General features: G+C 33.1%; 1 protein-coding gene across 4 annotated transcripts in view; it reads right to left on the bottom strand.

Annotated features, from left to right (window-relative positions):
* Positions 1–1,064: 1,064 nt before the first annotated feature.
* SEC16A (SEC16 homolog A, endoplasmic reticulum export factor) overlaps positions 1,065–17,896 on the bottom strand; it is a 51,856-nt gene continuing 35,024 nt past the window's right edge. For 2 of the 4 annotated variants that reach the window (XM_051980319.1, XM_051980323.1), the window contains 13 exons: positions 15,415–15,678; positions 14,419–14,501; positions 11,572–11,619; positions 11,236–11,388; positions 10,535–10,615; positions 9,956–10,012; positions 8,535–8,649; positions 7,094–7,231; positions 6,555–6,640; positions 6,051–6,125; positions 5,438–5,497; positions 4,463–4,537; positions 1,065–2,755 (listed from right to left, as the gene is read on the bottom strand). In XM_051980319.1, the coding sequence (XP_051836279.1) occupies positions 2,687–2,755; positions 4,463–4,537; positions 5,438–5,497; positions 6,051–6,125; positions 6,555–6,640; positions 7,094–7,231; positions 8,535–8,649; positions 9,956–10,012; positions 10,535–10,615; positions 11,236–11,388; positions 11,572–11,619; positions 14,419–14,501; positions 15,415–15,678 (1,304 nt within the window). In that variant the 3' untranslated portion in view covers positions 1,065–2,686. The remainder of the gene's footprint in view (positions 2,756–4,462; positions 4,538–5,437; positions 5,498–6,050; positions 6,126–6,554; positions 6,641–7,093; positions 7,232–8,534; positions 8,650–9,955; positions 10,013–10,534; positions 10,616–11,235; positions 11,389–11,571; positions 11,620–14,418; positions 14,502–15,414; positions 15,679–17,896) is intronic. The other 2 variants (XM_051980321.1, XM_051980322.1) reach the window with 2 other exon arrangements.

Genomic DNA, 17,896 nt, shown 5'->3' with positions numbered 1-17,896 from the left:
CCTTTTCCCCTTTCCCGGCCTTTCCTTCCAAGGTGGTGAGGGAGATTTATTTTGCGGCTGTATCTCAGCCCATGGGCCAAAGGAAGCCTTTCAAACTGAGCTTTCCAGGTAATGCTTTGATTGGTTAAAAATCCAACCATCCTGCCCTCCTCCAGGCGTCAGAAGGGTCCCCGGATCTGACTCCTAACTCCAAGCCCCCGAGGGAAAAAAGTCCCGTGAACAACTCCAGAAGAGTCCGAAAGGGCGAAGGACACGGCTGAAGAACAAGAGGCCAGTCAGCGGTCAGCCACTGCCCGGCTCTGCTTTACTTCTTAAGTTCCAAAGGCCCTGGAGCTCCGCATCCAAGGGGAAGAGCACAGGAGACCTTGGCCGTAAAGGCTTCAGACTAAATTCTCGCTCAACGTTCCCTTGCGGCTCAAAAAGGTCCTTAAATCTATAAATTTACCTTCGTCTAAGAAGCAATCTGACAATTGTGTATTTGATAATGCACTGCTCACAAATAAGCATTAGAACACTCTTCATGGTTGCCTTTTGGGATAATCTCACAAAGAATTAATAGCATTTATATAGGGCTTTAAAGTTTGCTAAGCGCTTTACTCACATTCTCATTTGATTCTCACAACAACCCTGTGAGATAGGTGCTTATTCACATTTTTACATATGAAGAAACAGGTTGGGGGAGTTGTGACTTGTCTAGGGTCATACTACTAAAAATCAGGGTCCCCATTCAAAGCCAAGAACCAATCCCAAGTCGAGTACTCTATATATTGGGCCATCTAGCTGCCTAAACTTAAAACTTGTTTTACACTTCAGTACAGGGTTATTCCAGCTAAAATAGTACATCGAATGAAGCCTGTGTTTATCAAAGGATTCTGATGTTTTACTATGTATTTCTCTAATGAACAGCAACATGAAATTCATACCCCATAGATTGTACTTTTTAAAAATTTGGATGTAGTCAAAACTTTCTGCATGTTGCTATGGAAAACCCATTCAAGCTAAGATAATCATTTCACTTAATTTAGTTAACCAAAAACGACAAAGAAAGTAAAATATGAAAGTGCTCCAGAGCGCAAAATATTTTATTTAAGAATTTACAGTGTCAAATCTAACACTTTTAGGAAAAATAGCAGCTCCCAGATCATAGGAAGCCTTCTTGAATTAAAAGGTTTTGGCAGTCTATGCGGAAAGAACAATCAGCAGCAGGGCTGAACTGTAGGAAGCCAAGGATCCAAACAAAGTTTAGAAGACCAAAGAAAATCACACTGACTGCTGATGAGAGAGTCCAGGAGTTAGAATTATGGACCATTAAACAACAACAAAAAAAAATAAATGTGTTTCCACCAGGACTTGCCTTTTTATAAGTTGAAATGAATGAATTCTAAATTTTATTGTACAACCCTGCAAAACATTTTGGAATTTAAATTTCTCTCCCCTATTTAATCCAAATGTTAGCTAGATAAAAAGAAAGGACCAGTGCTAATTCCACATTTACATCATTTCTACTTAAGAAGTTCAAATACCAAAGTAACAAATTATTCATCTTCCCCCAGCAAAACCTAAAGAAAGTATGACCTATTGATTTTATAAATATTAAATCTTCTCTCTCATTGGGCCTCTTCAGACTTAACCAATATGAATAATATTGAAAATATTCTAAATTAAACCTAAAAGATTTTCAAGTTCATTAGGTAGAGGTCTATATTTGAAGTTTAGCATATTCAATATTCAATACATAAGCTACTTAAGACCTTAATAGTGGAAAACTCTTTGGGGGCAGAAATAACTGAGTCCAGGATTTCACACAGGATTCTATTATGTTTAACCATTTTCAAGATGTGATCATCGTAATTAAACTGTGCCAATATTATGAGAGAAAAAAAGGAACTTAACCATATTGCACTGTAAAAAAAAAAAAAAATCACTCAGAAGAGTACAGCAATGACTATTATACAAAAGCTTTTTGTACTATACAATTTCTTTTACAATGAGCCTAAACACAAGCTACATACATACTAGGTAAAATCCAAATCAAATTTATTACAGTCACAGTTTTCATTTAACAATGGTTAATTTGGATCAGCTGTGGCCCCCACATCTGTATGCGCCAGTCATAGCCTAAGACACAAGTTTTTTTTTTTTTTTGTTTTTGTTTTTTGCTGATGCTCTCTGATAACTGAACACCTTTCACATATGGACAAAACATCACTCTAACTTTATGTGCATTAAAATTAGTCATGGTCCTAGTAAGGCCACAGAGAGTTAGGTAAAAGTGGAAACATACTTGCTACAGGAAAGAAAATGCACTTCTGTAACTAGGGCAAAAACTAACTTTGCATTTTTAAATCACTTTACTAGGTTCCAAAATTATGAGAATGAGGGAACTGCCTTTGGTTGCAGATCTGAAGTTGGTATGAGTAATAGATATCAACTAATTATTTCCCTCTAATGCTTCATAGATTCAGCCTTTCCAACTAAGATCTTAAAGGAAATGCGGAATTATTTTTGACAATAATTCACACATGAACTGCAAAAAAAGGAAACCAGAAGAAAAATCAGTATTTAAATTACTGCTATATCAATTTCAGAATAGAATAGCTATATCATGTGCAATAAATCTGAATTATCAGTATATCAGAAGAATTTCAAGTGTTCCAACAAGCTGATCCAAAGGATAAAAATCAGTCTACTTCAGTGTGGGGTATTTCCTCTGACCAATTCTTCCCAGTCTGGAACTTACAGTGATGGCAGATGGCTGAAATGAAATAAATTGCAGTTAAGACACAGAATTTATTGTCCCAATTACATATAAAAATAATTAGTATTCTTGTATATATAATTACAAAGCTCATGAAGGGGAAAAATCAAATTAAAATGGATAAAATCAAACCATTACAACTCAAAAAAATATCTTTCTAATTAAATATAAATATTTTACAATAGAACCACTGTAACTAGTTTAATTGTTGGAGTTTTGAAAATTTATAAATTGCCTGTGGTGTCTAATAAAAACAATTAAGTGCATTTCCATGATCAAAAGATGTAGAAAATATTTTTCAAAAGAGGAAATACAAATTGTTCATTATTACTAAAAAAGATGCTTAACTTCACAAATAATTAAAGAAATGCAAATTAAAACTATTTGGAGGTACCATCAGGCTTGTCAAAATGGCAAAAATAATTAAAAGCAACAAAATCCAACCACCAGGAGAGGCTGTAGGGAAATAAGAATACTGGATCATTGTTCATGAAATTACAAACTCGTTGACCTATTTTGGAGAACAGTATAGCAGTACTGATGGAGAGTTAGAGGGAATGATTGAAAAGGTATTATTCACTGAACCTAATTTAAAGACTTAATAATTAAGATTAATTGCTGAACTGGTATTCAATGTTAAATTTACCAAAAGTCATCTAATTTAAAATTTTCATTCCCTTTAAAATGGTTGAATTTTTTTCTTTAAAAAGCTTTAGGTTTGATTGGCTATCAATTAAAAAAAAGTTTTAATAATCTGATGATAAATAATGTTTATTCAATTAGTTAACATTTCAGCAGCAACTAAACTCCTAAAAACTATTAGAGGTAGGAGAGGGAATAGGGAGAGTATGTTCTACAACCTAATAGATTGCAAATTTATTAAAAATAAATGATATTTCAGGAAGATAAGATATCAATGAATACAAGATGAATCACATAATACTTTAATAATAAGAACGAAGAAGGGAGAGAAAAATAGAGGAAGGGAAGAAGGATTTATTAAGCATTTACTATGTACCAGGCACTATTCTAAGCACTTTACCAAAATAGTTTTATCTGGATCTCACAACAATCCTCACTCACAATGGTGGTGGTGGTTGAGTCCTTTCAGTCATGTCTAACTCATCATGACCTCATTTAAGGTTTTCTTGGCCAAGATATTGTGGAGTGGTTTGACATTTCCTAATCCAATACATTTTATAGATGAGAAAACTGAAGGAAACAGAGTGAAGTGACTTGCTAGGGTCACGCAGGGAGTAAGTGTCTAAGGCTGGGTTTGAACTCATGAAAATGAGTCTTCTTGATTCTAAAACCAGGATTCTAGTCACTGTGCCACCCAGCTGCCCACAACAATGGGAGAAAGGTGTTATTATTACTCCCATTTTACAACTGAGAAAATCAATACATATAAAAGTGAAGTGACTTGCTAAGTAACAGGGTCATACAGCTAGTGTTTGAAGCTACATTTGAACTCGGGTCTTCCTACCTCTAGGCCTGGCACTTTATTAACTGTATCATACCTAGTTGCCTCTAGATCTAGATCTTGAGAGCAGAGTTATGTCAAAAAATAAAGAAAAAGATGAAAAACAGCTGGTATTTAAGATAGTTGGGGTAAGGTAAAGGGGGGAGTGAAGTGCAGGAGGGGAAGAATCATTAAACATGTATATCATAAAAAATTGTGAAGATGTAAAGTATGTCACCTACTTGTGCAAATTGAGAAGGATTATAGAATGGTACTGTTCCCACAGTAGCTCCTCCTGATGATGGCAGATTAGGAGGCTGTGAACCATGAATAATCCACTTCATTAACACCATATTAAATAATAACATTTACTTTATTCATTTACTCATTTGTAGAATACAGCTATTATTTTCAAAAAGATATTTCTAACTTCTATAGAGAAGTGATTCAAAACTCACATGGAAACAACAGATTTTGGGTACTTTTTGCAACTCTGGGGTTATTTAATGGCCCACAGAAAATGGTAAAAATATAATGCATCATGCATAACCAAAAGAGCTTTGAAAACCAAAATATGCACAAATTAGGAAAGCCCAGCACTAATGTAGTGTTACTAAATTAGTACTCTGTTGCTGTTAGTAGAGCTTTTGTCATGTAAGACATTAAAAAAGGTCTATTAACACTTTTAATGTAAACATAAAAAGCCATGCCCAACTTTTCTAGTGATCCCAACATAAACAAAACTTAAAAGTATATAATAAACATAAAGATGAAGCATTCCTTTACTGCCTAAAAAGGATGGTCATAAAATGATTATTACTACTCCCCTCTTTTCCAATTTCATGGTTTCAATTACAGAAAATCTAGTTTGATTTCCAAAGTGCTTCTGAGTTACATTTCACATTGGTGAGGTCCAACATTTCAGTTTAAACACTAAGAAAATTAATCCAAATCATAAACAATGAATATTTTAAAATGAGTTTTCTCTTCAGTATTTTGACATATTAATAATCAAAACCCTTAAGACCAAATTCAGCAAGGAAAACTGCATCCTTAATTTATGTTGAATACAATAATAAAGCAACAAATGTTAGAAAGTGAACACATTCAGACCCCTACCCACCAGACCTTCCCCTTCCCCACAAAAGGGAGGAAATGGAATGAAACAACAACAAAAAAAGCTTCCATCTTAACCGAAAATTGCCAGCCACATGTACCTGATTAAAATGCTGGCTTACTTCACGTGATAATGAACTCATTGAACTACAGCGCGAAAGCTACAAAATAGCAAGAACACACACAAAACACACACAAATAAAAAAATCACCATGCATGTCACTGCCCCAAGCCATAAATTTCATTTTCAAAAAAGTTTTATGTTGCCATTAGAGTCAACCAGATATCAAATTGTAAAAAGCCAGTTAGTTTAAAATTCATTTTTAAACAAGTAGTTTTATTTATTAGTAAGAAACAAATTAGAGTTGATAATAATTAGTTAGGGGAGGAAGGGAATCCATTTAGCCTAAGTCAGCTTCTCCCCTTTTTAAAAGCTAAACCTTAAAACTCTTAATTTTGGAACATTTAAAGAAAAACGCTTTTAGTAAAAAAAAAAAAAAAAAATACACTTGCCTTTTTTGCATTTAACTGTTTTCTAGCCTTTAATTTATACTTCACAAATCATACACGTATGTATGTATGTATGTATGTATGTATGTATGTATGCATACTGAAGACAAAGCTTACGAAGCATCCTATTTCAAAAACTCAACCCAAAACAAATGATTGAGAAAAAATCATTACAGTTCCATCTAAGAGAGGGAAAAATCCTACCTCTCCTGACTGGTGACCATCCATATTTGAAGATGAGTTTTCAGAAGTAGGTGGCAATGTGGCAGAGTTTAACAACTAACCAGAAAGAACAGAAAAAAAGCTGTTCAGGTCAAATGTTTAAATCTTTGGTATCAGACAGAACAGCAATGGATGTAGAATCAATTTTTTTTACTCATAGAAAAAATTTTCTTCTGATAGCCTATAAAGAGAGAAACTTTTAACTTGTGCTCTAAGGTCAAAACTACTTTTGTTTTATTGGTACTTTTAATAGAAAATTATCCATTATAGAATTTAGTTTTAAAGGCATTTCTTTTATTAATATAATTCAGTATAGTAAAATCACTAAACTACAAAATACAAACAATTTGCAACCTCTCTATTCTCACTTTGATATTAAATGAGAAAAGACAAACTTAAGCATAACTGAATTTTTCAAGAACTCAACAAAACATTAATTTCCTAAAGTTAACTGTAAATATTTTTTTTTCCCATCTCACTGTTTACCTGTGATTCAGAAGAAGGCTCTGGATCAGGATGGTATACATCTGGTGATTGACCTTCTAGACCACTGTTTTCCAATGGCTGTTCCTCTGCATTAGTTTAAGAGACAGAGATTTTAAAACTTTAAAGAGAGAGAGAGATTTAGAGATTTCTCTAAAGATTTTTTTTTTTTTTTTAGAAATTCTGTGTGTGTGTGTTATGTGTGTGTGTGTGTGTGAAAAAGAGGACGAGTGAGAGAGCCATGGAGCACAAGCCTGTCATCAAAGTAAAATCTTTTGGGTAAATTAATATATAATCACTTTTTAAAAATTCATGATGTTTATTTTAATGTTAAGATTATTTTGAAAGTGATTAATTAGAACTATCAAATATATAGATGAGATCCTGGCCTTTAATCTTTAAAACTTTAACAAAGTTCTTTAGAGAAGCAACAATTCCTGTCTCTATTATCCTTGGGTCAAGAAACCAAAAAACCCCAAAATTTAGAAATAAGATTTGTGGTTAAGGGCAAGATTTCAATGGGTTCATTACTGTCTGCATACCTGAATTTGGTACAAACAAGTTTGAAGGAATAGGAAGTGGTGCCAGTGGAGCAAATAAATCTGAGGGTGCAGGAACAGGTCCACTTTGTTTTGTTCCACTTGGGTTTAAAACATCAACATAACGAGCTTTTGTTCCAGCTATGAAGAAGAAAGGAGTCCTAATTAATACCAACAGAATCAGGCATTTTGAAATACCAAAAATTCTATTTTTATTTTGTTACACAAGAAATGCAAGAATGAATTTTAAAGTTTTATGCACTACCTTTAATACTTTGTATATTCATGTGTATCTAATTTTATATAGTATGCACACTTTTTGTCTAGGTTTTCTTTTTAGAGGGGAAAAAGAATAATGAGAAGAAGACTGTCCCACTGCTTTCTATCTACATTATTTTCTGTCCTCAAGTCCTGTTCTGATGCTACATCACGTCAGAGGTTATCCTGATTGAAAAGTCTAGGCCAGAGGAGTGCAAATTCTGGTGGGGTTTATCATACTTTGTGAACTTTAATTATACCTGCTGATAGATCAGTGGCTAAGTATCCAGCTAACTATGCTGGGAGAAACAATCAGTGAGCCGGTTACAAGATCATTGATTTTTCTGTCATAGAAACTCTGAGGAAAGATTACATATTAAAATACAGAGAACTGGGGACTTGTTTCAGTGCAATATTCAAATCAATGAAATTATATATACTTGAAGCTTAAATTTTTTATTTATTCATATTTTCTATTAATTTTAAATTTCTCTGCACCCAAATCAGGAAAATATAATATATAACACTCTATAAACAACCTGGAATCAAAAGATCTATATCCTAGTATTAACCTTAGCTCTAATCTGGGAGATCAGATGATGTGAGTAGGGTACTGGACAACATGATCTCTAAAGTCTGGCTTTAAATTTTTAGATGCTAAGATCCAACATATTTCCACCTGGAAAAATCAATAAATGCCTTTAAAGTAAGGTAAAAAAAAAATCATTTCATTTGTCAACAATATTTTAAAAGTTGTTAAATCCAAAATTGTGATGACCGTGCTGGCACCCAGGATACCTCAGAATTAGTCAGAGACAGGATAAGCAAAAGTCCTTAGTCTTTATTCTTGGTCTTTAGGGGTAGAAGTAAAGGGGATAGAAGTAGCATCTCTGCAACTGCCTTCTTCCTTGTCTACCACAAAAAGTGACCCTGACTAGTTTTACTCCATTTCCCTACTCCCTCCTCCAGTTCTCTGCATACACCAATCATTGGGCCAGCACAGGATAGTGGGAAAGGCCATTTCCCAAGCATATGCCCATAGAGTATTGTCCATAGAGGTAGTTAGCCTCAAGTGCTCGTGGGTCCTGACCACAGTGCATCGACTGGAGAGTTTCAGCCCTCTACACAAAATATTTACATAATGAATAAAATATAAAAATAGTCCATATTCTAATTTGACAGTTACCTGCTTTTCTGGAAAACATGTTAACAGAGGCATTTGGAGGGTTACCAGGACCTGGAGGAGCAGCAACCTGAGAAAGCTTAGGAAACGATGTTGGAGGTGGAGGTGGAGGTTTGCTCTGAAAATAAAAAGATTCAACAGCTAATTTCAAGTGCAAATACAATCTAATCTGATATATAATCAAATATAATTTGATAATATATTCTGATGAAATCTGATTAAAAACTGAACACCACTTAGTGAGTTTTAAGAGGTAAAGATAAAATTTTGAAATATAGCTGGCAAACAACCCCTTTGTTCGTAAAAAGCCTTTTCCCAAAAGGAATTTGGAAGAAATAGTTTTACTTCAACATCTTGCACCATATACTGTAATAAACTCAAAATAAGTACATGACTTGAATATTAAAGGTTACACTATAAAAATATTTAAAAAGAAAAATATGAGGTTCATGGCTACAGCCAGAAGGGGAACTGATAACCAAAAAAGTATGATGGAGGCAAACAAACAAAAAATATGTTATCACTGCTAAAAGTATAGAGAACTAATACGAATGTATTACACCAAAAACCATTATATCTCATGAATACGTGATCAAAGAATATAAAGCAACAGTTCTCTCAGGAACTATATCAACTATTAATAACTAAATGAAAGACTGGTGTAAAATCACTATAAAGAAAGATCAATGAAAAATTAAAACAATTCTGAGAGGTTGTCAAAAGATGGGCACAATGATGCACTGTTAGTGCAATTATGAAGTGGTTCAATCATACTGGAAAGCAAACTGGAATTAAGAAAATAACTAATATGTCCACATCCCACTGCTAGAATACTGTCAAACAAGTCAATGATACAGTGAAGCTTTTAAAAAAGTACTCTGAAATAGTTAAAGTAGCACTTCTTTTGTAGAAAAAAATAACTAAAAATAAAATATATGCATGTCTATTGGGAGACAGCTAAAGAAATTATGGTACCTGACTGTAATGGAATATTCTCAGCAAGAAATAATCAATATGCAAAACACAGAGAAATATGGACTTATATGAATTGATGCAGGGTAAAATAAAACTGAGAAAGCAATATATACAATGACTACAAGATTGTAAATGAAAAGAACAACAGTAAAAACAAACAAAAACTACACAAACTAAATTCCATGAAAATATAAAAATGAAAAAAGCCCTGAGAAAGAATATATCTTCTTCCTAGCTTTATAGAAAGGAATGAGTATGGGTGTAGAACATTGCATATAATGTCAGATTTGGTTAATACGAGACTAGTTTTTAACTTTCTCCCTCCTTTCTTTTCTATCCTTTATTATAAGCAAAGGCATATTGGAAAATAAAGATGTTACAAAATGATATCAATAAAAACTAAAAAGGGAAAAAAATCTATTCTTTCTCAGTTAAAGCAAATGTTTTACCTCTTCTTCTGGCTCATCTAAATTCACCCAGCGCTGTTTCTTTCCATCCCAAACAATCTGTCAAGATTTAAAATAAAATAAAATGCACAAAAAGATTAAAACCTTTTAATGTTCTTGGTTATTTAGTTTATCTTTAATTTGTTAAAGACAGAAGACAGAACTGTTCTTAGAGGATTCCACATCATTTAATAATTATTTTATATTTGTTTTGTTGTTGTTTTTTCATGTTCAACTGCTTGTGACCTTGTCAATAACCTCATGGATGATATCACACTACTGCTGTCCATGGAGTTTTCTTGGCAAAGACACTAGAATGGTTTTTCATTTCCTTCCCCAGTGGATTAAAGCAAACAGAGATTAAATGACATGCCTAAGATTACACAGCTATTATCTAAGGCAGGATTTTCTCACTGAAGATCCAGTGAGCCACCTAGCTATCTCCATTTTATACATATACTTAATATCAGCTGTTGATATAGTTCTTATTTTATTAAAATTTAAATTTAGCTTGATTTTAAATATATTTGTGGACAAAAACAGAAGTGAGTAAATTAGTTGATCATATTTTAAAATACTTACTGATTTGTTTGTGTCATCTGGCAGATAAGCTTCTGTCTTTTTTTTCCCATGTAGCCAACGAAAAAACCAAGACTCACCACTCTACAAATTTAAAAAAAAAAAAAAAAAAAAGAAAGAAAAAAAAACAAGCACTTGGAAACTTTTTTCTTCAAACTACCAAGATGATGATGAAGGTATTACATCATGCTTAAGAACAACCACATTTTATAAAGTAGGGAGATGAGGAAGAGCCAGTAGTAGGGCCAAAAATACAGAACTATGTGTTCCCCAGTCTTTGTGGGGATGGATCTATTGAAATAGAGACTAAGTCTCCCTGTATCTAAGACTGTTGGTGCAGTGGCCTCTAATAAACTTGAACAATCATAACAGATCTGCCCAATCTGTGACCTACCCCACTCCACCCCTCCTTTGGCAGTCTGATGGTCTCTAGCTTTCATGAGCTCACCACTCCAGCTCACAACTAGAATTTGTAGTTGGCTTAACCCACAGAAATGGAGAGCTCCAACTTCCAGGGATCTATCAACCTCAGCTTTCGCAGTAACAGGATTTGTAAGCATGTGCCAACAAAGCCAGAATCTGCATTCTAAATTTCAAAACATTCTCCCAAATTCCCTATTTATCTTCACATACTGAAGCCTTCACACAGGAGTTGATACTATTTTTTTCTAAAAGTCACCCATAGAAATATCAGGTGCTTTTACCTTTTTAGTTTCCTTGGCCTCTTTTTTGACTTCTTTGGTGGGTCTCTTTATTTCTGAAGCAAAAGTTGTTGAGGGAGAAGGCTGCTGCCCAGCAGAGTTAGAACGTTCTCGTCCTTTATAGGATTCAGTGTTCTGATACTTTCTGGAATACTCCTATTTCAAAACATGGTGAATGCAGGGTTTATATCAGTGCTAGTTTACATACTTAAAAGAGATTAGAAATCATTTTCATATGAATCCATAAAAACATTACAAAATAACAAAATGACCAAACAGAAAAAGATAAACTATAAAAAAAGATGAAGAGTTGGTGAAAACAGCACAGATGTACTATACCATGTGTGCTGAAGACTGGGAGGTAGTTCTGGATCTTCGTCCTGGTGCCTGGTTAGATAAAGGTAGCACATGCTTATTAGTAAGCAGCTAAATAATGTCTCTTTGCAAATATTAAAGCTTTTGTGTAAATATTTAAATTAATTCTGAAGCACAATGAGAAGAAGCTTGCAACAAAAAGCATATTTGCTCTCCAATTCTTAAGAGAATGAAAAGGAAATTTATTACACTAGTGAATTATGTACTGATTAAGTATTAATTTTAAACAATTTTAATAAAAGTCTATGTTTAAGTTAGATTTTAAATCACCACTTTTAATTTTTCTAGGTTCTAGCTTCAGACATTGACACTGAATTGCTGTGTGGTCACATAACCTTAATTGCTAATTCCACAACATGTCTGGAGATAAGTGATTAAATGTTACATAAAATAGGATAAGAGAAGCAGCATGGACAAAAGAGTTGGACTCAGGGTTAAGTGATTAAATGTTACACAAAGTAGGATCAGAGAAGCAACATGGACAAGAGAGTTGGACTCAGGATTAGGAAAATCAGGATTTATTTTGACATATAATACCTTTGACTATATACTAAATAACTATATACTAAAAAACATAGGGAAATCATTTAGCCCTTCTCAGTGCTCTAGGCAGCTCTCTTCAGTGTTTCATAACAAACTAGACCAAGAAGAGTAGGTAGTTTCTGGTTTTTGCAGAGATAATATCAATAATCTCCCATTGGCTTAGAAAATGTTCACTGGCTTAGAAAAAGGCCCTCACTAGCAAGTTCTACATCTATGAAATCATAGGTTTGATTTAAAAAAAAAAAAAAAAGGATCAAGTAAATTGATAATTAAAATTAAGATATAGCTTACTGTACTTTTAAAAAAGTGAAAATAATAAAGGAGATTATAATCCTGGAGAGTATTTGTCATGGACATTAATCAAAAGGTAGAGGGGTGTGTGCACGTGCGCATGTGTTTTTTTCATGATTCAGATAATTACTCTTCATGAATTGAGCTATCATCCCCAAAAGATATTTCTAAAGATGTTAAATGTTCATTAAAAACTTAAATAGGGAGAAGCAAAGTATTTTTTTCCCACAAGAACCAAAATATATTTATTTCAGCATTTTGCTCATTTTCTTAAAGTTATCAAGTTTATACCTTATAACTTATACGTGATCAAAGAAAATGCACTTAAAATTGGTCCTCATAACTTATTGGATAAATAAAATAATAAAAACAAATCTGTCACAAAACATCTGTGTTTTCTGTGGCTTAGGTAAACGGCATCCTAAGTGGGTACGTTAAGCTATTGATTTAAAATGCAGTTACTTTCAATTTGGTTTGTAAGTTATCAAATTCTTCCAGATTATTTTTTATTCTCTCACCACTCCCTATTTTGGTTATGTTGTTCATAATGAACTCCCTTCACCCAAAATCAAGCAGATAAAAATATTTCCTTTAACTATCATGTCACATACTACTACTATATATCTTTGTAATATTTAGAGCAGTAAGTTTCTTTTACCTTGTGTTTCTATTATACAGAAAATGATGTTTGTTTACAATCTAAACGGATTCTACATGATAAAATGTATAAAAATGGCATTTACATGGACATTTAGATAAAAGTATTTCAGTATTTTCTTGACAAAGCTTTGGCATTGCTCTTCCTCTCTTATCCTGAAAAGACAAATTAGTAGCATAATTTCTAATATGAAAAAGCAAAGTCAACATTTGAAAATGAGGTTAGAAAGTTTGTTTAGATGAACAAAGCATTTCTTAAAGATGTTATATTAACAGCTCATTAAAAAAAATTCTGGCTGCTCTTCTTGGCTAGTTTGTTGTGAAACACTGAAGGTATATAATATTTCTAAGAAATAGGTCTGTTTTAATAATACTGAGTGAAGTGAGCAGAACCAGAATTACATTGCACATGGTAACAGCAACACTATTTGAATGACTCAGCTCTTCTCAGCAATACAATAATTCAAGACAATTCCAAAAGACTTGTGATGGAAAATTCTATTCAAATCCAGAGAAAGAACTAATGGAGCCTAAATGTACATTAAAGCATAATTTTTTCACTTTTTTTTGTTTTGTTTTATTTTTTGGTGTGTGTGTCCCCCCCTTCCCATTTTGATCTGTTTCTTCTTTGACAACATGACTGATGTGGAAATAGATTTAACAAAATTGCACATGTGTAATCTGTATCAGATTGCTTTGCTGTCTTGGGAAGGAGGAAAAGAGAAGAAGAAAAATATATAAGTCATGCTCAAATAAAAAAAACTGCTGAAAACTATTTTACATGCAATCAGGAAAAAAATACTATTTACATTAAAAGAAAAAAAATAAGGCTACATTGTAGAAGTGCAGAGAAAATTTCAGAGATTTAGAACAGAACTTTAAGGGGACAGGAATATGGGAGATTAAGGATTATGTAAATAATCCTTATAAAAGTATAAACATGAAAAGCTATATATTTACATAAATATCCATATATATATAATATGTAAACATAAAACAAACAATTTTATATATCTAATTTTTTTTACTTAATTAAGGTAACTGCCTTCATCTCAATATGAAAAGATCTACCCCTCTTTTATTTCTCAATTTGATTAGTTTAGAGCTGATTTATCTTTCTTCCACTATTTTAGTCATTTAACTATTTCTTTTTAAAAAAATGAACGTCTAGAATTGCTTCTTTATGTAAGCATTTAAAAGTTGATTTGATGCCAAACTCCTTTCTCAATTACAGCTATTTCTCTTTCCAACTCTAGCCGAAGAAGCAGCAACAATGACTTTCATTGGCATAGACTATATAAAGAAATACAGAACGAGTACCATATTGGCAAATTTCCCACCAAAATCCTCTTCTCTTTGTTCTGAAATAGAGCTCCTAATGGATGATTCCGATGGCACTCTTCCTATTATTAAAAAGATAATCATTGTAATTTTAGTATTGAAGAATTAAGGAAAGTAAATATGAATTATAGTGCATAACTATGCAATAACTACGTAACCATAAAAACATACTTAACCTAAAGGTTTATGTTAATTATTTTCCACTTTCTTTAAAAAACATTTGAATTGACTTAACCTAAAGGTTTATGTTAACTATTTTCCACTTTCTTTAAAAACATTTGAATTGACTTTTCAAAAAAAAAAATTTAAGCAAAACAAGTCAAATACATATCAAGGCACAGAAATGGCAGAAACTATATAAGATTAAGTTTTTAAATCCATGATACTATTTATTGTGCTCTCAGGACAAAAATGATTTTATTAAACCCTTATTAATGAGTCTTAAGCAGAAATTCATCAATTCTATCTGAAGAATGACATCCTAAAGTTACTTTTATAGGAATGTCCACTATTATTCTGCACTATGATTTAAACTTTATTTAAGAACACAAATCTTCTATCTTTCAGGGCAGAGTTCTTGAAGGCTAAGCCTGAAGAAAATAAAAGTGGGTAATTCCTACCAGGCTAGAAAGTATCCCCAAACTCAAGGAAGGACTGTCATCTGAGCACTGGCTAGTCTGGAAAGATTCACCCCTGGATGTTTGGCCACCAAGTGATGAATCTGATTTTTGATCACAGCAATTCATCAAGATGATTTCTCTACTAAGGCATGGAAGGGCTCATGAATGTACATCTTGGTATCAGTGGAGGAAATCTTCATACTGCTGAAATCACAGGTGCTTGAGAAGTAGTACTAAAGTATCTGGTGCTTAAGACTTTAGTAATTTTAAGTGAACTGCTAAATTTTCATCATGCCATTTCATTTAAACTGAAAAACAAACTTAAGTTGAACACAAGTTGCTTGAGCAGACCAACCTGTGTCCTGGCTCCTAGATTCTTCTGGCAGTTGATCTGTCACCTGAAGAGACTGACCACTTGGAGAAACATTAGGCCCTGGATACACAGCTGCATGCTCAGGACCATACTGATCTGAAAATCCAGGGACAGACACTGGTGATCCATAAACAGGGGTATGCCCAATAGGTCCAGGAGGCACTGGATAGAATGGTATATTGTCAGGTTTTTCTTGATGGAAGGAAGTTGGAATGCTGCTTGAATTTTCAAGGATGGTCTGAGGAGCTATACAATAAAAAGAAAAACAGCCTAGATTTTTGGTTGTATCAAATTTAACTCAACAGGAAGGATAGTGCATTTTGTACTAAACATATGTTACAAAATCAAAGACTTTTGTATAGGATCTTTGTAGATCACTTTGTAGACTCCTTTCATTGTGAGAGGAAGAGCTAATATAATAAAACTGACAATTCTACTTAATCTACTTAATCAGTGCTATACCAAATAGCCAATAGTAATTTCCAAGAAATTACTTTATAGAGCTAGAAAAAAAAATAACAAAATTCATCTAAGAGAACAAAAGACAAGAATTTCAAGGCAATTAATGGAAAAAATAATGTAAAGGCAGTTGACCTAGCTGTATCAGATCTAAAACTGTATTATAAAGCAGCAGTTATCAAAATCATTTGATACTGTTTAAGAAATGAGTAGTGGATCAGTTGAATAGGGTAGGTTCACAAGACACAGTAGTCAATGACTATAATAATCTAGTGGAGAAGACTCCAACTTCTGGGATAAGAACTCACTATTTGACAAAAACTGCTGGGAAAACTGGAAAATAATATGGAAGAATTTATGCACTGACCAACATCTAATATTTTATACCGCAATAGTCAAAACGGGTTCATGATTTAGAAATAAAGGGTGATGCTATAAGCAAATTAGGAAAACATGAGATAGTTTACCTCTCAGATCTGTGAAGAAGAAAGGAATTTGTGGCCAAAGAACAACTACAGTAATTATGAAATGCAAAATGGTTAATTTTGAATATATTAAATCAAAAAGGTTTTGCATAAACAAAACTAATGTAGTTAAGATTAGAAAGGAAGCAGAAAACAGAAAAAAATTTTAATAGCCAGTGTTTCTGATAAAGATTGATTCAAATTTATAATAATATATGAATCATTCCCCAGTTGACAAATGGTCAAAGGATATGAATAGACAATTTTCAGATGAAGAAATTAAACCCATCTATAATCATATAAAAAAAATGCTCTAAATTACTAATGATTAGAGAAATGCAAATTAAGACAACTCTGAGGTACCACTACACATTCTCAGATTGGCTAAGATGACAGGAAAAGATGATACATGTTGGAGGGGATGTGGGAAAACTTGGACACTCCTGCATTATTGGTGGAAATGTGAACTGATTTAACCATTTTGGAGAACAATTTGGAACTATGGCCAAAGGGCTATCAAACTGGCTCTGTATCCCAAAGAAATCATAAAAGAAGGAAAAGGACCCACATGTATAAAAATATTTGTAGTAACTCTTTCAATGGTAGCAACTGTGAATCAAAGCATATTTTCACGTTTTTGTTTCTTTTTCATGATTTTTTCCTTTTTGGTCTGATTTTTCTTGTACAAAATGACAAATTATGGAAATATGTTTAAAAGAATTGCACATATTTAACCTATATTAGATTGCTTGCTGCCTTGGAGAAGGGGGAAGTAAGGGAGAGAAGGATAAAATTTTGGAACACAAAGTATTATAAAAATGAATATTAAAAATTACCTGAATATATGTATTTGAAAAAATAAAATACTATTGAAAATATATGAAAGGAGGAAAAAAAAAAACGAGACCCAGAAAATGAAAGTCACTTTGCCCAATGTCATATAGTAGGTAAATGGAAGAGCCAGAGCTAGATGGTCAATTTTTTTAACTTCTAGCCCAGTAGTTTTTCTACCACATCACTATAGATGCATATGAGCACTATATGCATATGCGCATTAATTTTTTAGTGAACATATATGCACTATAGAGCTCATATGCATTGTTTCCTTCTACTCTGACTTGTACTTTGCCCCCAACATTCCTACCCACAGTAGGGTTTCCATTCTTTTTTGCATTTTATTAGATTTATTTTTATCTGGATCTGTGATCATATTGTTATAGGGCAAATTCAAGTAGAAACATGTCCCTACAGGCCCTATAAATTACTGTTATTTGTGTTGTATTGCATTTTTATTTGTTTTGTTAAATATTTCCCAATTACATTTTAATCTGACAGTGGTCACTAATTTGACCTCTGCTATAGGGAAGATCTGTTGAGGAGACTACCTTTCCACTTATAACATGCCTGGGGTATGGTGAAGTCAGTGCCAGACCAGTATCTGAGATTTTTAACTTGTCCAAGAGACCCTAAACTTGCAATCAGTGCTCTCAGGGAAGACAGCTCTCCATTCCCGCTGTGTCCCCTTGCCTCCCTCACATTGG

Source organism: Antechinus flavipes, chromosome 2 (assembly GCF_016432865.1).
Source record: "Antechinus flavipes isolate AdamAnt ecotype Samford, QLD, Australia chromosome 2, AdamAnt_v2, whole genome shotgun sequence".
In the NCBI taxonomy this organism is placed as follows: domain Eukaryota; kingdom Metazoa; phylum Chordata; class Mammalia; order Dasyuromorphia; family Dasyuridae; genus Antechinus; species Antechinus flavipes.
The sequence above is the reverse complement of the archived record's forward strand: the minus strand, read 5'-3'. Positions and strand labels throughout refer to the sequence as shown.